General features: G+C 50.7%; 1 protein-coding gene across 1 annotated transcript; it reads left to right on the top strand.

Annotated features, from left to right (window-relative positions):
- Nucleotides 1–1,443: 1,443 nt before the first annotated feature.
- On the top strand, nt 1,444–12,895 carry BLVRB (biliverdin reductase B). The gene is made up of 5 exons (XM_036275658.1): nt 1,444–1,657; nt 6,245–6,409; nt 6,552–6,641; nt 7,933–8,061; nt 12,608–12,895. The coding sequence occupies exons 1-5, from the start codon at nt 1,579–1,581 to the stop codon at nt 12,763–12,765; spliced, it is 621 nt and encodes a 206-aa protein (XP_036131551.1). The 5' UTR covers nt 1,444–1,578; the 3' UTR covers nt 12,766–12,895.
- The last annotated feature ends 2,946 nt before the right edge of the window (nt 12,896–15,841 follow it).

Here is a 15,841-nt window from a genome sequence, read left to right as displayed (position 1 = left end):
GCCCGGAGCGGCCCGGCTCCGCTCGGCCTCGCCCGCCCCGCTGCTCGGCCAGATCCGCATGCGCCGCCGTGGCCGCTGCCGCCGCTGCCGCCGCTGCCGCCGCCGCCGCCGCGCCTCCCCCGCTCGCGCGGCCGCCGCGCTCGCGCGCCCCCGGGACCCCCTCCCGCCCGCGTCCCCCGCAGCTCCGGCCGCTTGCTGCGTGGGCCCACGCGTGGTCACACTCCCGGCCGCGGCGTGTGATACACAGGTGTACTCGTGGGTGCCAATGGTAGCATCACACACAGTCACATACTCCACTGTCACACATAGAGGATCACATACAGTATCACAAACATCCACATTTTCACAGTGTCACCCCCTCATATAGGGGTCACAGAGGGTCAAACATACAAACTCACGCAATCACATGCTCACACTGGGTCCCACACTGGCACAGTGCCCGACAGCGTCACACACTGTGTCACTGAAGTAGTGCCACCACCACCACCCATGCAGTGTGACACACAAACACACATGTCACACACTGCCTCACACTCCTATGGGTGTCACAAAGAGTGCCATATAGTCACATATCACACACTCCACAATCACACGGTATCACATACATTTTACACACTCACATTTGTCACACCAGTCACACTCACATGGGGGTCACACATCCTGCACTATCACACACTCATACATCACATCACAGGAGTTCACAAACAGCATCACAACACCAACAGCCACAGCCACACACTCAAATGGGGTCACAGTGTCACACATCCTGACATGACACCTGCAGCATCACACTGTCACAACCTAACAGTCACACACTCTCATAACATATCTCATACATGTCCCACACTCACACCATGTCCCCGAGTCGTGGATGCATACAGCATCACAGACTGACACAGTGTCACCGAGTGTCAACACAAGGTCACACAAGAACAGCATCAGTGCTTGCCACACGTGTTGTCACACAAAGTCTCCCATTATAACACGGCGCTACACACAAAGGATGGCAAATGGTGTCACCACAGTCATGCTCTCCTTTGGGGCTACAGTCACACGGACACATAGACACGCAGTTACACAGTGTCAAACCCGCACACCCACACCGTCCTCCCTCACTTGCTCCTCTTGTGGGGGCCCTGGGGAGCAGATTGAGTCCGGGACCCAACTGTAGGCCCTGGGAGAAGAAGTATAAGCTAGGAGACCCATGGGCGTGGCCCCCTCGCCCCGCCCCACCCTGGGGACAAGAGCGCGGAGGCGGGGCACTGAATCCACTTTTCCTGTCGGTCAGATTCGGCCACACCTCCCAGTCTAAGCGGTGGGCGGAGGGGGCGGTGCTGGGCCGCAAGAGGCTCGAGCTGTCGCCTGCCCCGCCCACTCAGCTCTTTCTAGCCAGAAGGGTGGCCCGTTTGGCCCCGCCCCCGGCCTGAGCCGGGAGCCCAGGGGCGGGCGGAGGCGTGGTCCTCTGAGCCTTACCGCCCGTCCCTCCGGCTAGAGAAGGACGTAGAGGGCGGCCGAGCAGCCAGTCGGTTCCCGCGCGTCCTGAGACTCCACGGCTTCGCACCCCCACGACCTCGCAGCATGGCCGTCAAGAAGATTGCCATCTTCGGCGCCACCGGCAGGACCGGGCTCACCACGCTGGCTCAGGCGGTGCAAGCAGGCATGAGCTGGGGCGGGCGGGAGACGTCACCGGGTGCACAGGCGCAGCGCTAGAAAGGGGCATCGTCGGGTCGGGCCGAGGTTGAGCCCATCGGTGCCTTGGTGTGTGAGGACCTAGAGGGCACGGGGGCAGAAATGGGAACGTTATGAGATCCAATTTTATGTGAGTTCAAGGAATAGGAATTGGCCCTGGGAAGCTGGGGACTCCAATGAGAGGTTTAAATCTAGGCGCTTATGACGTGTTATTATCGTGGTGGTGGTGGTGGTGGTGGTGCTGCTGCTGCTTCTAAGTCAGGCAGCGCGTGCCTCCCAGCACTGCCCTCTCCTCGCACTGTTAAATCCGCACAGCACTAAATGTGGGTTGGGATCTAGTATCACCTCGCTTCACAGATGAGGAAACAGGGGAGGAGAGTGACTTGCCCAATGCCACACTGCTGGAAAGTGACAGTGCTGGGATTTGAACCCAACCTGTGTTCTTAACCGCCAAAACCCCGCCAGCTCTTGGCTTGGACACCAAGGCTGGAGGTTGAAAAGCTGGGGGAGGGGGGTGCTGGGACCATCTAATGGAAAAAGGATCAGAGACGTGGGTAAAGACTTGGGGACCTTGGAAAGTCAGTGAGGCTGAATATTCAGAGTTGCCCCAGGAAAGGGGCCAGGAAAGAGCATAATTGGGCAGCCTTCTGCCCCCACTGTCCAGACTTCACCAACACCCAGCTAGGCCTGGGACTTCCAGATATAGGGCCCCACCCTTGCTGGTCTTGTTGAGTCAGAAGATATTGACTATCTGGGTGTCCCAAAAGTGTGGAGGCCACCAAAATTCCACTCTTTGCTGTCTCCTAGCCGAGCCCTCCCTTGGAGGGACTCTGCCTGAAGGATACCCACTAGGCCCACTGCTCTCCCCCTTCCCCAGGAAGACTTATTTTGGATCTTGACTTGTGAGAGGGAAGAAACCAAATTTGCTGATACACATTTGTGGGGGAGGAAGTAAGAAGGAGTAGTTAACAAGTGCTGAGTCACCCTGAGGATCTAGGTTCCCATGTTAACTACTGCTTTTTCCTTAATCCTGATTCCACTGAATTCTGCTTATCCACCCTGCTGGTCACAATTGGGACTGCACCCTGGAGAATTGAGAGCTAGGGCCTGGGTCTTGTCATTATCGCTCTGACAAGACCCTGCACAGCTCAGAGCCTTCCTGTTGAATGAGCTGGGCCTTTTTTTACCTCATTGATTCTGTGGGGCTGAATTCCTAACAGGCGCGGACCCTGATGCTATCCTGCCCACATTCAAACCCCAGCTCTGCCACTTAACCACCTTTGTGGCCAAATGCCTTGTTGTCCGCATACCTGAATATCTGTTAAGTGGGGATGACACCAGTAGCACTTCCCTGGGGCTCTTGTGATGATTAAATGAGATAGTATATGGAAAGTGCTTAGAACCGTGGCTAGCACATAGCTGGTGCTCAATAAGCACTCCTTGACTGAGTGAGCTTAGATCATAGCTGTGTGATCCTGGCCCAATTACCTAAAGTTGCCTCAGTTTCCCCATCTTCAAAACGCATTATAGTAATACCTACCTTGTAAGGTCGATGCAATCTGGTGCTCTTCAAACTGTGGGTCATAGTGAGTTCTGACATATACGCAATTGGTCACAACAGTATCTGAGTGTATCACATGTTAAATATTGGTTTTATGGGTTTGTGTATACAGGATTAGGTTGTGACATATATTTTGTATTGAGGGTTGAGATCAAAAGAGTTTAAAAGGGGCATGATCTCTGAAACTTACTCTCAACTAGTTAAGAAAACATTAGATATATGTTATATATATATAATTATCTATGTACATGTATCAATATATTTATATATACACATATATATTATAAGTATACATACATACATATATATGTACAGAGACATAGAGAAGGGTAAAGCAAAAGCAATATGAAAATCAAGGTCTTGCAGCTTTTCTATAGGTCTGAATTTATATGAAAATAAAAAATGAATAGAAAACTGTAAATAAAGTAAGAAATTTGTAAAAACAAAAAAAAGAAAAGAAAAGAAAGGTTGGGAAATACCTTACAAATGCTCTTATTCTTTGTAAAGGGTAAAATCTGTGCATTCTAAACCTGTACTGTTTGGTATGGTAGCCACTAACTTATATTTAAATGTAAAATTAAATGTTGGTTGTGGAAAAATTCAGGGGAGGAAAACCCACATTTATCTGAAAAAAGAGTTTAGCACAGCACTTCTCAAATGTCACTGATCACCAATATTGTAGCGCCGATGGCCACCCTTGTGCTGAGATCTTGTGTCAAAGCTTTCACTGTCTGTGAGAACATGTGTTCCCCCAAAATACCCACAGTTTACCAGGATCTGTCTTAACCAATACAGTGGCAGTTAAACAGTGCCCACATTGGCACACTGAAGCCTTGCTGCTCCCAGATGCATGTGAGGGCACACAGTTTTGTCCTTTCCTTAGGAAAGGTGGTCACACAGGATGGGGACACGGGATTGTGATCTTTACTTTCTTTTATTTTTAATTATTTTTCTTTATTGATTTTAAGAGAGAGAGAGGAAGGGAGAGGGAGAGAGAGAAATATTGATGAGAGAGAACATCAATTGGTCTCCTCCTGCATGCCCCCCACTGGGGATCGGGCCCACAACCTGGGCATGTGCCCTGACAGGGAATCGAACCAGTGACCTCTTGGTGCACGAGTCGATGCTCAACCACTAAGCCACATCAGCTGAGCTCTTTTCTTTTTTAAAATAATTTATTTATTTTCCAATTACAGTTGACATATAATATATTAGTTTCAGGTATACAACATAGTGATTAGACATTTATATACCTTACAAAGTTGATGATCTTCGCTTTCTAGAGAAGACTAAAAGGGGTTTCCACAGGTTCCTCAGCCAGTGACAGAACTAGAGTTTGAACTCAGATCTTTGGGGCAGTAAAGCCTGTGCTTTTGTGTTGATAAAAAGTCAGGGAGTACCCTGACCGGTTTTGCTCAGCAGTTAGGGCATTGGCCTGTGGGCCAAAGGGTCACAGGTTTATATCCTGGTCAAGGGCACATACCTAGGTTGCAGGTTTGATCTCCAGCCTCTGTCAGGGTCATGCAGGAGGTGACCGATCGATGTATCTCTCTCACATCAATGTTTCTCTCTCTCACCCTCCCTCTCTCCCTTCCACTCTATCTAAAAATCAATGAAAAATATCCTTGGGTGAGGATTAACAACAACAAAAGAAAAAAAGTCAGGGAGCTGGTGCCAAATATGACACAGTCCCTGGGCTTGTAGGGCCCTTGGTTTTTTCCAGGTCAGCATAAGTAGGGCCATGACAGAGGAAGCACAAGTGGCTGGAGGGACCCGGGGAAAGGAGGTAAAGGGTATTCCAGGCAGAGGGGATAGCACGTGCAAAGGCCAGGAAGCAGCATGGCGTGTTTGAGGAACTGAAAGAAGAGGACAGTGGCCCCAGCACAGGGTGGGGAGGAAGAAAGGCCAGATCCTGGGGGGGCCTTGAAGGCAGTCGTGATGACTTTATCTCAGGGCACCGGGTATCCCAGGAGGGATCTGAGGAGATGGGCACTTCTATGGAAGGCTCTGCTGTGTGAAATATGGATTGTAGAGGATGAGACAGGGGTCAGGAGCCTGGGGAGGACTAGACCAGGCCAGGATGAGATGATTAAAAGGCACAGTAACAGCCAACAGCGCTCGTTCCTGTGCCAGACACTCCTCCAAACTTTTCATTTGTTTTAGTTTTGTACTCTTATGACAGCCTGATTACAGTATAATCCACACACTGTACAATTCACTCCTTTGAAGTATACAAGTCGGTGGTTTTCAGCATGTTCACAGACTTGTGCAGACATCATCACAATCAATTTAGAACATTTTCATCACCCCAAAGAAACTCCTAGAAGTCACCCACATTTCCCGCCCAACCCCTCCTCCAGCAACCACTAACCTAGTTTCTGCCTCTGTAGATTTGCCTGTTCTGGATATTTCATACAAATGGAATCATACAATACGTGGGTCTTTGTGACTGGCTTCTTTCACTTAGCAAATAATTCTTTCTCAAGGTGCATCCATGTTGTAGCATGTATCAGTATGCCATTTCTTTTTTTTTTTTTATCCTCACCCGAGGACATTTTTGCATTTATCTTCAGATAGAATGGGAAGGAGAGAGGGAGGAAGAGAGAGAGAGAAACATCAATGTGAGAGAGACACATCGACTGGTTGCCACCCACACGACCCAACTGGGGCCGGGACGAACTACAACTGAGGAACATGCCCTTAGCGGGAACCGAACCCGGGTCTCTCTGGTCCGCAGGCCAATGCTTCAACCACTGAGCCAAACCGACCAGGGCAGTATGTCATTTCTTTTTATTGAATACACTGTATGGATCTACCACATTTTTAAAAATATGTGTTTATTGATTTTAGAGAGAGAGGAAGGGAGAGGGAGAGAAATACCCATGAGAGAGAAACATCATCAATAGGCTGCCTCCTGCATGCCCCCTACTGGGGATTGAGCCCACAACCTAGCCATATGACCTGACTGGAATCTCTGCCCTTCTTTGCCCACAGGTTATGAGGTGACAGTGCTGGTGCGCGACTCCTCCAGGTTGCCCTCGGAGGGGCCCCAGCCGGCCCACGTGGTAGTGGGCGATGTTCGGCAGGCAGCCGATGTGGACAAAACCGTGGCTGGGCAGGACGCTGTCATCGTGCTGTTGGGCACCGGCAATGACCTCAGTACTGGGCCCCCCCTCTGCCCAAGGCCCCCACCTGCACCTCGGCCCCCAGCACCACCCCCACCCCCGGCCCCACCCCTGCCACCCCCACCACCACCACCGCCGCCGCCTGCCAGTGACAGCCACTCTCTGTCCCCTCTAAGGTCCTACCACGGTGATGTCCGAGGGTGCCCAGAACATTGTGGCGGCCATGAAGGCCCATGGCGTGGACAAGGTCGTGGCCTGCACCTCGGGTGGGTGGTGGGGTCATAGGGGTGGGGCTGAAGGGCAGGGGGCGGTAACTGGACAGGCAACCCACGAGCCTTTGCAAGGTGGCATTGGAGCCATTCCAAGTTACTGTGCATTTATTGAGCACCAATTGTGTACCTGAACCTTGCTAGTGTAGCCCTGAGCCCTACACTGAAGGATCTCACAGACGACAGGGAAGTGGTAAACAGAGCCATCATCAAACAGTGACAGGCCACAATTGTCAGGGCCAGGATCGTGGGGAGGGGGCCCAGGCAGAGAGGTCAGGGCCAGGAGAGGGGGAAGCCTAGAGGACTGGGAACCCAGCAGAGACACCTAACACTTCCTGAGAGGAGGTTAGAGAGCCTTCTAGGGGAAGAGACAGAGCTGTGGATTCACAGGCCAAGTCTCTACCCTCACGGAACTCCCCATTTATAGGAAGATGGACATTAAACAAACAGTTGCCCCAAATAATCCAAAAAGAAGGCTGTAGTATACATAGCAGGAGCATTTAATACTAACAGGTAGCACTTATTGAGCACTTACTGTGTACTAGGCACCACCTGAGTGCCTTAGAGATGAATGCCTCTTCATCCTCACAAACCTCTTTTGAGCACTTATGCTTGTGGTGGCGCATAGTAAGTGCTCAGTAAATAGCGGTGGAGGCGGTGAGGCCCATCGGCCTGCCCAAGTACACACCGCTTGTGCCTGCAGAGCTGGCTGGCTGTCTCCACGGTGCACACTCCCACCTGTCCTCATACCAGTTGCCCCTCAGAAAGGGAAGCGACATGAGGGAGGGCTACGTGGTGAGATAACAGGACTCTGGGCAGAGGGAGCAGCCCACTTGGGAAGGCTCTGAGGTCCGAGTGCGGCTTCAGCAGAGCTAGTGAAGGGGCAGGTGTTGGGTGGTGAGGTCAGAGGGCTGAAGGGGCCAGATCAGGTGGGGCCTTGTGAGCCCTGATGGGGGCTTAGCTTTTACCCTGAGTGAGAGGAAGCCATGAATGAGCTCCAACCCCTCCGGGTGTTCACGGGCCCCTCCTGGCTGCATTCAGGGAACAGATTGTGGGGACAGAGGAAGGGAGACCAGGGAGGAGGCTACTGCCATGTTCCAGGCAGGAGGGGACAGTGGACAGAAGCAAGTCAGGTGGGAAGTGGTCACCTCTTACGTGGGCTGAGAGAAACAGTTTGAGCCTGGAGCAACTAGAAGGCAGCGGTGAGCCCTTGTGGGGTTTGTCCCGGCACCAAACTGGCCTGGTCAGACTGTCATGCCTTGGCTGACCCTGCCCTGTGTCCCCCCAGCCTTCCTGCTATGGGACCCGACCAAGGTGCCCCCACGACTACAGGATGTGACCGATGACCACATCCGGATGCACAAGGTGCTGCAGGATTCAGGTCTGAAGTACGTGGCTGTGATGCCGCCCCACATAGGTGAGTGGGGCTAGGACCCAGCGGCAAGGTCGCCACCAGCCCGCCCCCTCCAGTCCTCAGGAGACATCCACCAGGCCTTGCCTGGCCCGTCTAAAATTACACACCTTCCCCTCACACTTTCTATCCTCTTTCCTGCTTTATTTGATTCTCCTTTCTAACATATTTGCTTATCTCTGTTGAACAAACTACTCTCATTGATGATGACTGTCTCAGTACCCAGAGCTGACTAGGCTCGGGAAGGCCCACGCCTGAAGTTGCGCAGCTGCTGGGACTGGAGTCACGGGGAACACTTCCTCCCGGGCACGGTGGTGGTCGATAGGACTGTCACTGGAACACCTGTAACGGCCTCCCCTTGGGCCAGAGCTCTCGGTGCTGCTTCCGCTCCATTCTGTTTATTAGAAGTCAGTTCCGAGGATGGGGACTCACACTTCACCACACATGTCACATCACTTCTTTATCTTATTCAGTGTGTGTCTCCCTCACTGGGATGTCACCTGTTTGGAGGAGCGGATCTTGTCTTGGTTAGATGGTTAGATTACAGCTGTGTTCCTAGCACCTAGAACAGGACCCGGCATGTAGTAGATGCTCAGTAAATGTTTGTCGGATGAACTGATACAGGGGAACCACCTCTCACAGTGGTGTGGAGGGAACCAGTAAACAGCACCTGTGCCCTCTCTCCCCCTCCCAGGTCTGGAATCCACACTGAGAGAGACAGAGTCAGACACAGGGAGCGAGCCAGGCATTCAATGGGTGTTTCGTGCATTTGAACTGTGGACCTGGCCACCATAACGAGCGCTGGTGATAGAGTCTCTGCCCTGTGAGGCTTGCATTTCCAGTGGGGGAGAGAAAGAGATGCTGGATATTACTGGCGGGCAGTGCGACAGTGAGTGAAGAAACATGGTGAAGGGAGGAGTGAGGTTGCTGTTTATGAAGCTCAGGCTCTGTAAGGAGCTGGCTTGTGCAGTGAGGGAGGGAGTCAGGCGAGGGTCTGAGGGAAGGCGGCACTGGGATGAGGGAACAGCGAGCAGTGCGGTGACCCTTGGGCTCCTTCCCATTCGCCGGCCTACTGGAGGAATAGTTCTGCTTTGCCCTCTGCTTTCTGGGGCCCCGATAGGAGCGTGGCAACACCCTCTAGAGTCCAGAGGGTCAAATAAGTTTCTGTGTTTGTTTATTTATTTTTATTGATATTTTAGAGAGAGAGGAAGGGCCCTGGACAGTTTGGCTCAGCGGTTAGAGCGTTGGCCCGCAGACCAATGAGTCTCGGGTTCAATTCCAGCCGAGGGCAGGTACCTCAGTTGCGATTTGTCCCCGGCCCTGGTTGGGGTCGTGCCGGAGGCAGCCACTCCATGTGTCTCTTTCACATCGATGTTTCCCTCTGTCTCTCTCTTCTCTCTCCCTCCCACTCTATCTGAACAAAAATGGAAAAATGTCCTCGGGTGAGGAAATAAATAAATAAATAAATAAATAAATAAATAAAAAGAGAGGAAGAGAGAAAGAGAAATATGGATGTGATCAGCTGCCTCCTGCACGCCCCCTACTGGGGATTGAGCCCTGAAACCCAAGCATGTGCCCTGACAGAATTGAACTGGGACCTCCCAGTCCATGGGACAACGCTCAATCCACTGAGCCACACCAGTCAAGCTATTTTTATTTTTTTGTTACTCCTCACCGAGGATATTTTTCCATTGACCTTTTATTTATTTATTTTTTTTTTGATAGAGTAGGAGGGAGACACACAGAGAGAAACGTTGATGTGAATGAGACACATCGATTGGTTGCCTCCTGCAATTGGGAATCAAACCTTTGACCAAGAATCGAACCCAAGACCCTTTGGTCCGCATGATGATGCTCTAACCGCTGAGCCAAACGGGTCAGGGCTGCTTCAGTGTTTAGATTCAGTTAAGTGATTGTATCAGCAACCCATCGATACCAGGATCCTGAGATTTGAATCAGTGGTAAACTGCTAGTGGAGAGGTTGAGTGAAAACTCAGGCCTTGGTCTCTGTGTGTGCCTCAGTTTCCAAGCAGTGCTCATCACATTCTTTCTGGACCTTCTAGGTTTGAAGTAAGTACCCAGAGAGGTCATGCCTAAAAGTTATTTAACACAGAATACTTTTTTTCATTTTTTTGTATGTGTGCGTGTGAAAACTTTGAAACCTCCAGAAAAGTTGAAGGAATTCAAGGTTTATGAATACCTAAAATTCTTTATTTAGGTTCCGTTTTTAACATTTTTCCCTGTTTCCATTTGCACTATTTCTCTATATGTACTGGCTAGTTATCAATCATCTATGCATGTATCCAATATTTTATGTACATGCATGCATAAAATAGTATTTTTTGACTGAACCACTGAGAGTAAATTGCAAACATTGTCACACTTCACTCCTAGAAACTTCAATAGACATCTCCCAAGAAGAAAAATATTTGTGTACAAGCCACAGGACCATTATTGAACCAGGGAAATTAACGTGAACTCTCTTTTCATTTAGTATCTATGTCATATTCAAATTTTCCCGATTATCAAAATGTATCTTTCGATCTCCTCCTCTCCTTAAAATCAGGGGGTCCAGTTAACACATTGTGGTTAGTTGCCTTGTCAGCTTAAATCTGGAATAGTCCTTCATACCTTTACTATTGATTTTAACGAGAGAGGCAGGGAGAGGGAAAGAGAGATAGAAACATCAATGAGAGAAACATCCATCAGCTGCCTCCTGCACGCCCCCTACTGGGATTGAGCCAGAAACCCAGGCGGATGCCCTGACTAAGAATCGAACCCGTGACCTTTTGGTGCATGGGACAATGCTCAATCAACTGAGCCACACAAGCTGGGCTCCTTTTCTTTCTTTCTTTTAATGTTTCTTGTAACATGAACCAGACCTGGTGTCTTTTTTCTTTTTTTTAATTTTTTTTTCCTTCATTGATTTTACAGAGAGAGGAAATGAGAGGGAGAGAGAGATAGAAACATCAATGAGCCCTGGCCAGTTTGGCTCAGCGGTTGGAGCGTCAACCTGCTGACCAGAGAGTCCAGGGTTCAGTTCCCACTAGGGGCACGTACCAAAAAAAAAAAAAAAAGGAAGAAACATCAATGAGAGAGAACACTGATTGGCCACCTCCTACATGCCCCCCACTGGGGATTGGGCCCACAACCTGGGCATGTGTCCTGACTGAGAATCGAACCGGCGACCTCTTGTTGTATAGTGTCTTTTTAAATGCCCCAAAGTCTGGACTTCTGGTTGTGTTCTCGCAGACACATATTAAACATTTTTGGTAGGAATGCCACAAAGGTAAGGGTGTGTGTTTCTTATTGCACATGATTCCAGGTTGTTCCTGAACTAGTGTGCTGCCTTTGATCCCTAAGTTAAGTTGGTCACTGGCAGGTGTTTGTTTTTTTAAAATTTATTTTTCTTTGTTGATTTTAGAGAGAGAAATAGAAACATTGATGAGAGAGAACATCGATTGGCTGCCTCCTGCATGCCCCCCACTGGGGATTGGGCCCACAACCTGGGCTTGTGCCCTAACTGGGAATCAAACTAGCGACCTCTAGGTGCATGGGTCGACGCTCAACCACTAAGCCACACCAGCCAGGCTAGGAGGTGTTATTTTAAAATTCTTATAAGGCAGCCACTAGATGCCCTGGAACAGCCAGGTCATGCCTGTCTGCTGTCTCCACTGTCTAAGACTTACTTGTACCCCTGGCATCAGGACCCACCAACTCCATATTCACAAGGTCAGAAACATGTGCTCTACCACTGCCTATAAAATGCAGACCCACGCCTGGGACATGTCACTCAGTCCTCCCGGGGGGGTCCAGAGACAGGGAAGCATCCAGACAGAGAGACCCAGAGCAAATCTAACCTTTGCCACTAGGAAATGACTTCCTCTCTCCAAGATTCAGTGCCCCCATTTATAGCTAATAAATAGTTACTAGCCCATTTTCTGCTTTATTTCTTCCCATGGAACATATTGTCTGTTGTACTTTCTTATTATCTGTTGTACTTCCTTTGCCTAGTGAATGTCTGCATGCTGAGAGCAAGGATTCCTGTCCGTTTGGTCTCTTGCTGGGTGCCCAGCACCTGACACATAATAGATCATCAATAAGAATTTTTTGGCCCTGGCCGGTTTGGTTCAGCGGTTAGAGCGTCGGCCTGCAGTCCTGAGAGACCCGGGTTCGGTTTCCGCTAAGGGCGCGTACCTCGGTTGCAGTTTGTCCCCGGCCCTGGTCGGTTGTGCGGGTGGCAGCCACTCGATGTGTTCCTTTCACATCGATGTTTCTCTCTCTCTCTGTTCCTCTCTCTCCCTCCCACTCTACCTGAACAAAAAATGGAAAAATGTCCTCGGGTGAGGAAAAAAAAAAAAAAGTTTTTTGGATGAATGAAGTAGAAGGTATAGATTAGTGCCCTACATGTGGGAAGGGTTTCACACATTATTGGCTCTTATATCATTCGGGCTTGGCACACTGTAGGCGCCCTGGGCATCATTGTAGTGATCACGTGGTGGGGGATGAAGAAAGAACATCTTCACCCGGCCCTTCTATCTTTACTTTGCAGGAGACCAGCCACTGACTGGGGCCTACACAGTGACCCTAGATGGACGAGGGCCCTCAAGGGTCATCTCCAAACATGACCTGGGCCACTTCATGCTGCGCTGCCTCACCACCGATGAATATGACGGGCACAGCACCTACCCTTCCCACCAGTATGACTAGGGCTCTGTCCCTGTCCAGGGGAATGTGGGACATCCTGGGAAATGTGGGACATCCTGGGAAATGTGGAACAAAGGAAGGAAGCAATAAATCTTGAGCCAAGATTCAGATTATATTAGAAGGTCCAACTCTAGCTTTGGGGTATCTCAGTGTCTCTGTCTGCCCTGTGTGTAAGATTTTCTGGGTATTCCTTCATTTCCTCACTTACAGTTTATTGTCCTGCACCCGGCTCTGTGCTGGGGACCTAGTGGTGACCGTAAGGACCCTGTGGTGACCAAGACAGCTGTGAGCCTTGCCTTTACAGACCTCAGTCTGATCGTGACAACCCACAGTGGCCAGGACTCTGATGGAGGAAGTACAGAGGGCTGTGGGAACTCAGAGAGGACACCTGACCTAACTTGGGGAGCAAACAAGGCTCTGCTGAAGAGGGGCCCTCCTTAACCCAGCTCGGTAAGAATGAGCCAGGACAAGGTGCTAAGGCATGATGGCATTCTGGGCAGCAGGAACCACATAAGCAAAGGCCAGGAAGCTGGAGAACACATGAAGAACTACAGTTAATAATACTTTTCTCAGAGGTGAGGATGGTCAACCCAAGAGCGTGTTTCATGGGTGCTAAATTGTGCAGCATCATTGTAAAGTTGAAGCTGTATTCTGAGGTTTTATGCAAGGACTGGAGCAGGAAGAGGAGATGGGGCACAGTCAGGTTTGGGTTTTATAAAGCTTCCCCTGGTTACTGTGTGAAGGTGGGTGGGAGGGGGGCGCGAGTGGAAGCTGGGAGCGCAGAGGAACCAGGCAGAAACCTTGAGAAGGGAAAGCAAGAGTGAGAGGGGAAGGCAGCACCCAGGAGGAAACAGGGCTGTAACCTGGGGGCCAGTTTACAGTGGGGCCTCCGAGATGAGGACTCTGGAGGAGGGACAGGTTTGGGAGGGGAGAATGAAAGAATTGTCCCTTTTTTTTTTTTTTTTATCATCCTCACCCAAGGACATTTTTCCACTTTTTGTTTTAGGTAGAGTGGGAGGGAGAGAGAGGAAGAGAGAGAGAGAAACATCGATGTGAAAGGGACACATCGAGTGGTGGCCACCCACACAACCAACCAGGGCCGGGGACAAACTGCAACCGAGGTACATGCCCTTAGCGGGAACCGAACCCGGGTCTCTCCGGACCACAGGCCAATGCTCTAACCGCTGAGCCAAACCGGCCAGGGCTGTCCCTTTCTAATTATAGTCCCCTGAAATCTACTGTCCCTGCCTTTGTTCCCCAGAGACACCTTTCCCAGGCCCAAGTGAGAGCCACTCCTTTCTCGCTACCTCCAGCCTCTCCCCAGCTCCCTTGCAACACTGTTTCCCCACCACCACCTCCACCACTGGCAAAATCCATTCCAATCACATCCTTTCTGCAAACAGCAGGATGACTTGGTTGTCAAATTCCAACCACTGAGAACTGGTCTGGGGTAGGCTGGAAAAAACTTTTGGGAGTGGGGCACTACTTGTTCAAACCTTTTGGGCACTAGCACTGTTCCATCTCTGCCCTCTTTATTTCCCTCTTCCACAGTGTCTGGGCACTTAACAAACTTTCACTGGGCGCCTGCTTCACATCCAGCCCTCTGCTAGGTGTTGCTGTGACCATACAGCTGGTGACCGAGATAACCTTGGTCCTCAGGGGGCCCACAGTTTAGACATTGACAAGCCAGGGCGAGGATGGGGGAAGCATGGGCAAAGGGCCGCAATGAGGGAAACACAGGACACCATGGGATTCACCCTGGAGCATCAGGTAGGGCTTCCAAGAAGAGGAACCGTTTGAAATTTCTGATGAGAGGCAGCCTGGGAATTGAGGGTCTATTTTCAGAATGGGGAAACAAGTTGAAAGGTCCAGAACCTTTTTTTTTAAATTAATTTTTATTTTAGTATGTTATCAGAGAAATGCATGAATGCCCTTTCTCCATTGCTAGTGGGAGTGGAGTTCTTGGGGTGCTGCTGGAGTAAGCATTTCCAGAGACCCCCACAGTGGTAGAAAATTTTGGAGTTACATCCTTCTGTTTGCAAAGCCCCATTTCCTTTAACCCAGTCCTGGAAGAGGTGCAGCTGGGGATTCAGCAGAGCTAGAGGCAAAGCCAGGGTTATTACATTGTATAAATTTCAGGTGTACAACATTATAATTCATTATCTGTATACTGTATTGTGCGCTTGCCATCAAAAGTCTAGTTTCTATCCATTACCATATATTTGACGCCCTTTAATTCTCATTTTTTAGTACTTGGCTGTGTAGTGGGCATTATTGTAGGCGCTGGGGATAAAGTAGAGAATAAAAAAACCAAAATCTGTGTTCATGGTAGTGAAGGGCACCTGAAGCCATTTTAGAAAAGCTCAAAGTGAACTGGTGTGGCAGGATAGTAGGGAGCAAAGAGGAGTGTACATCAGGCCAGACCATGAAGGACTTTGTGGCAAAAGTAAGGAGTTTGGACTTTGTCCCCAGGGTAGTGGGGAGCCAGGAGCCAGTCTCCAGCAGCGCAGTTGCCATCCTGAGAGAGGCAGGATGGGGCGTCAGGAGGATGCGGGACGGACGGGCCACCAGAGGACTTGCTGAGGACTCCTGGAGATTAAGGGGGCCGGCGAGGTAGCGCTTTGGGAGCGGCAGGAGCACAGGGGAAACCAACGGGTGGGTTGAGATCGCCCAGGCAATGTCCGCCGCGCCAAACTATTGGCTGGTCTGCAGCGGCGTCATCCTCCCCGCAGCGTCCGCCCTCGGAACCCCGGGGACGCGGCCTTCGCTAGTGGCTCTGCCCCACCCTCCCGCGAAGCTGGGTGAGGGGGGCGCGGCAGCCAGTCTTGCTCCGTGACGGACTGCAGGCCTGGTATAAAGGGTTTCAGAGAGCAGTAGCTGATTTGAAGGAAACAGTTTTGATGTGCCCGCCACCCTCCACCCTAGAGACGTGGCCCCGCCCCCCGGAGAGTCGGAATCCTTTAAAAGGTCCCGGGCGCACGGAAAGGGAGGGCGGGTCGGCCGTCTCCTGGAGACAGGCGGGTGGCCCCGCCCAGTCAATCTGCGCCCCGCGGCGGGCAGCATTCCAGCCAATCGCGGC

The sequence above is a fragment of the Molossus molossus genome, unplaced genomic scaffold (genome assembly GCF_014108415.1).
Source record: "Molossus molossus isolate mMolMol1 unplaced genomic scaffold, mMolMol1.p scaffold_m16_p_21, whole genome shotgun sequence".
NCBI lineage: Eukaryota > Metazoa > Chordata > Mammalia > Chiroptera > Molossidae > Molossus > Molossus molossus.
Note: the sequence above shows the minus strand (reverse complement) of the source record. Positions and strands in the feature narration are given on the sequence as shown.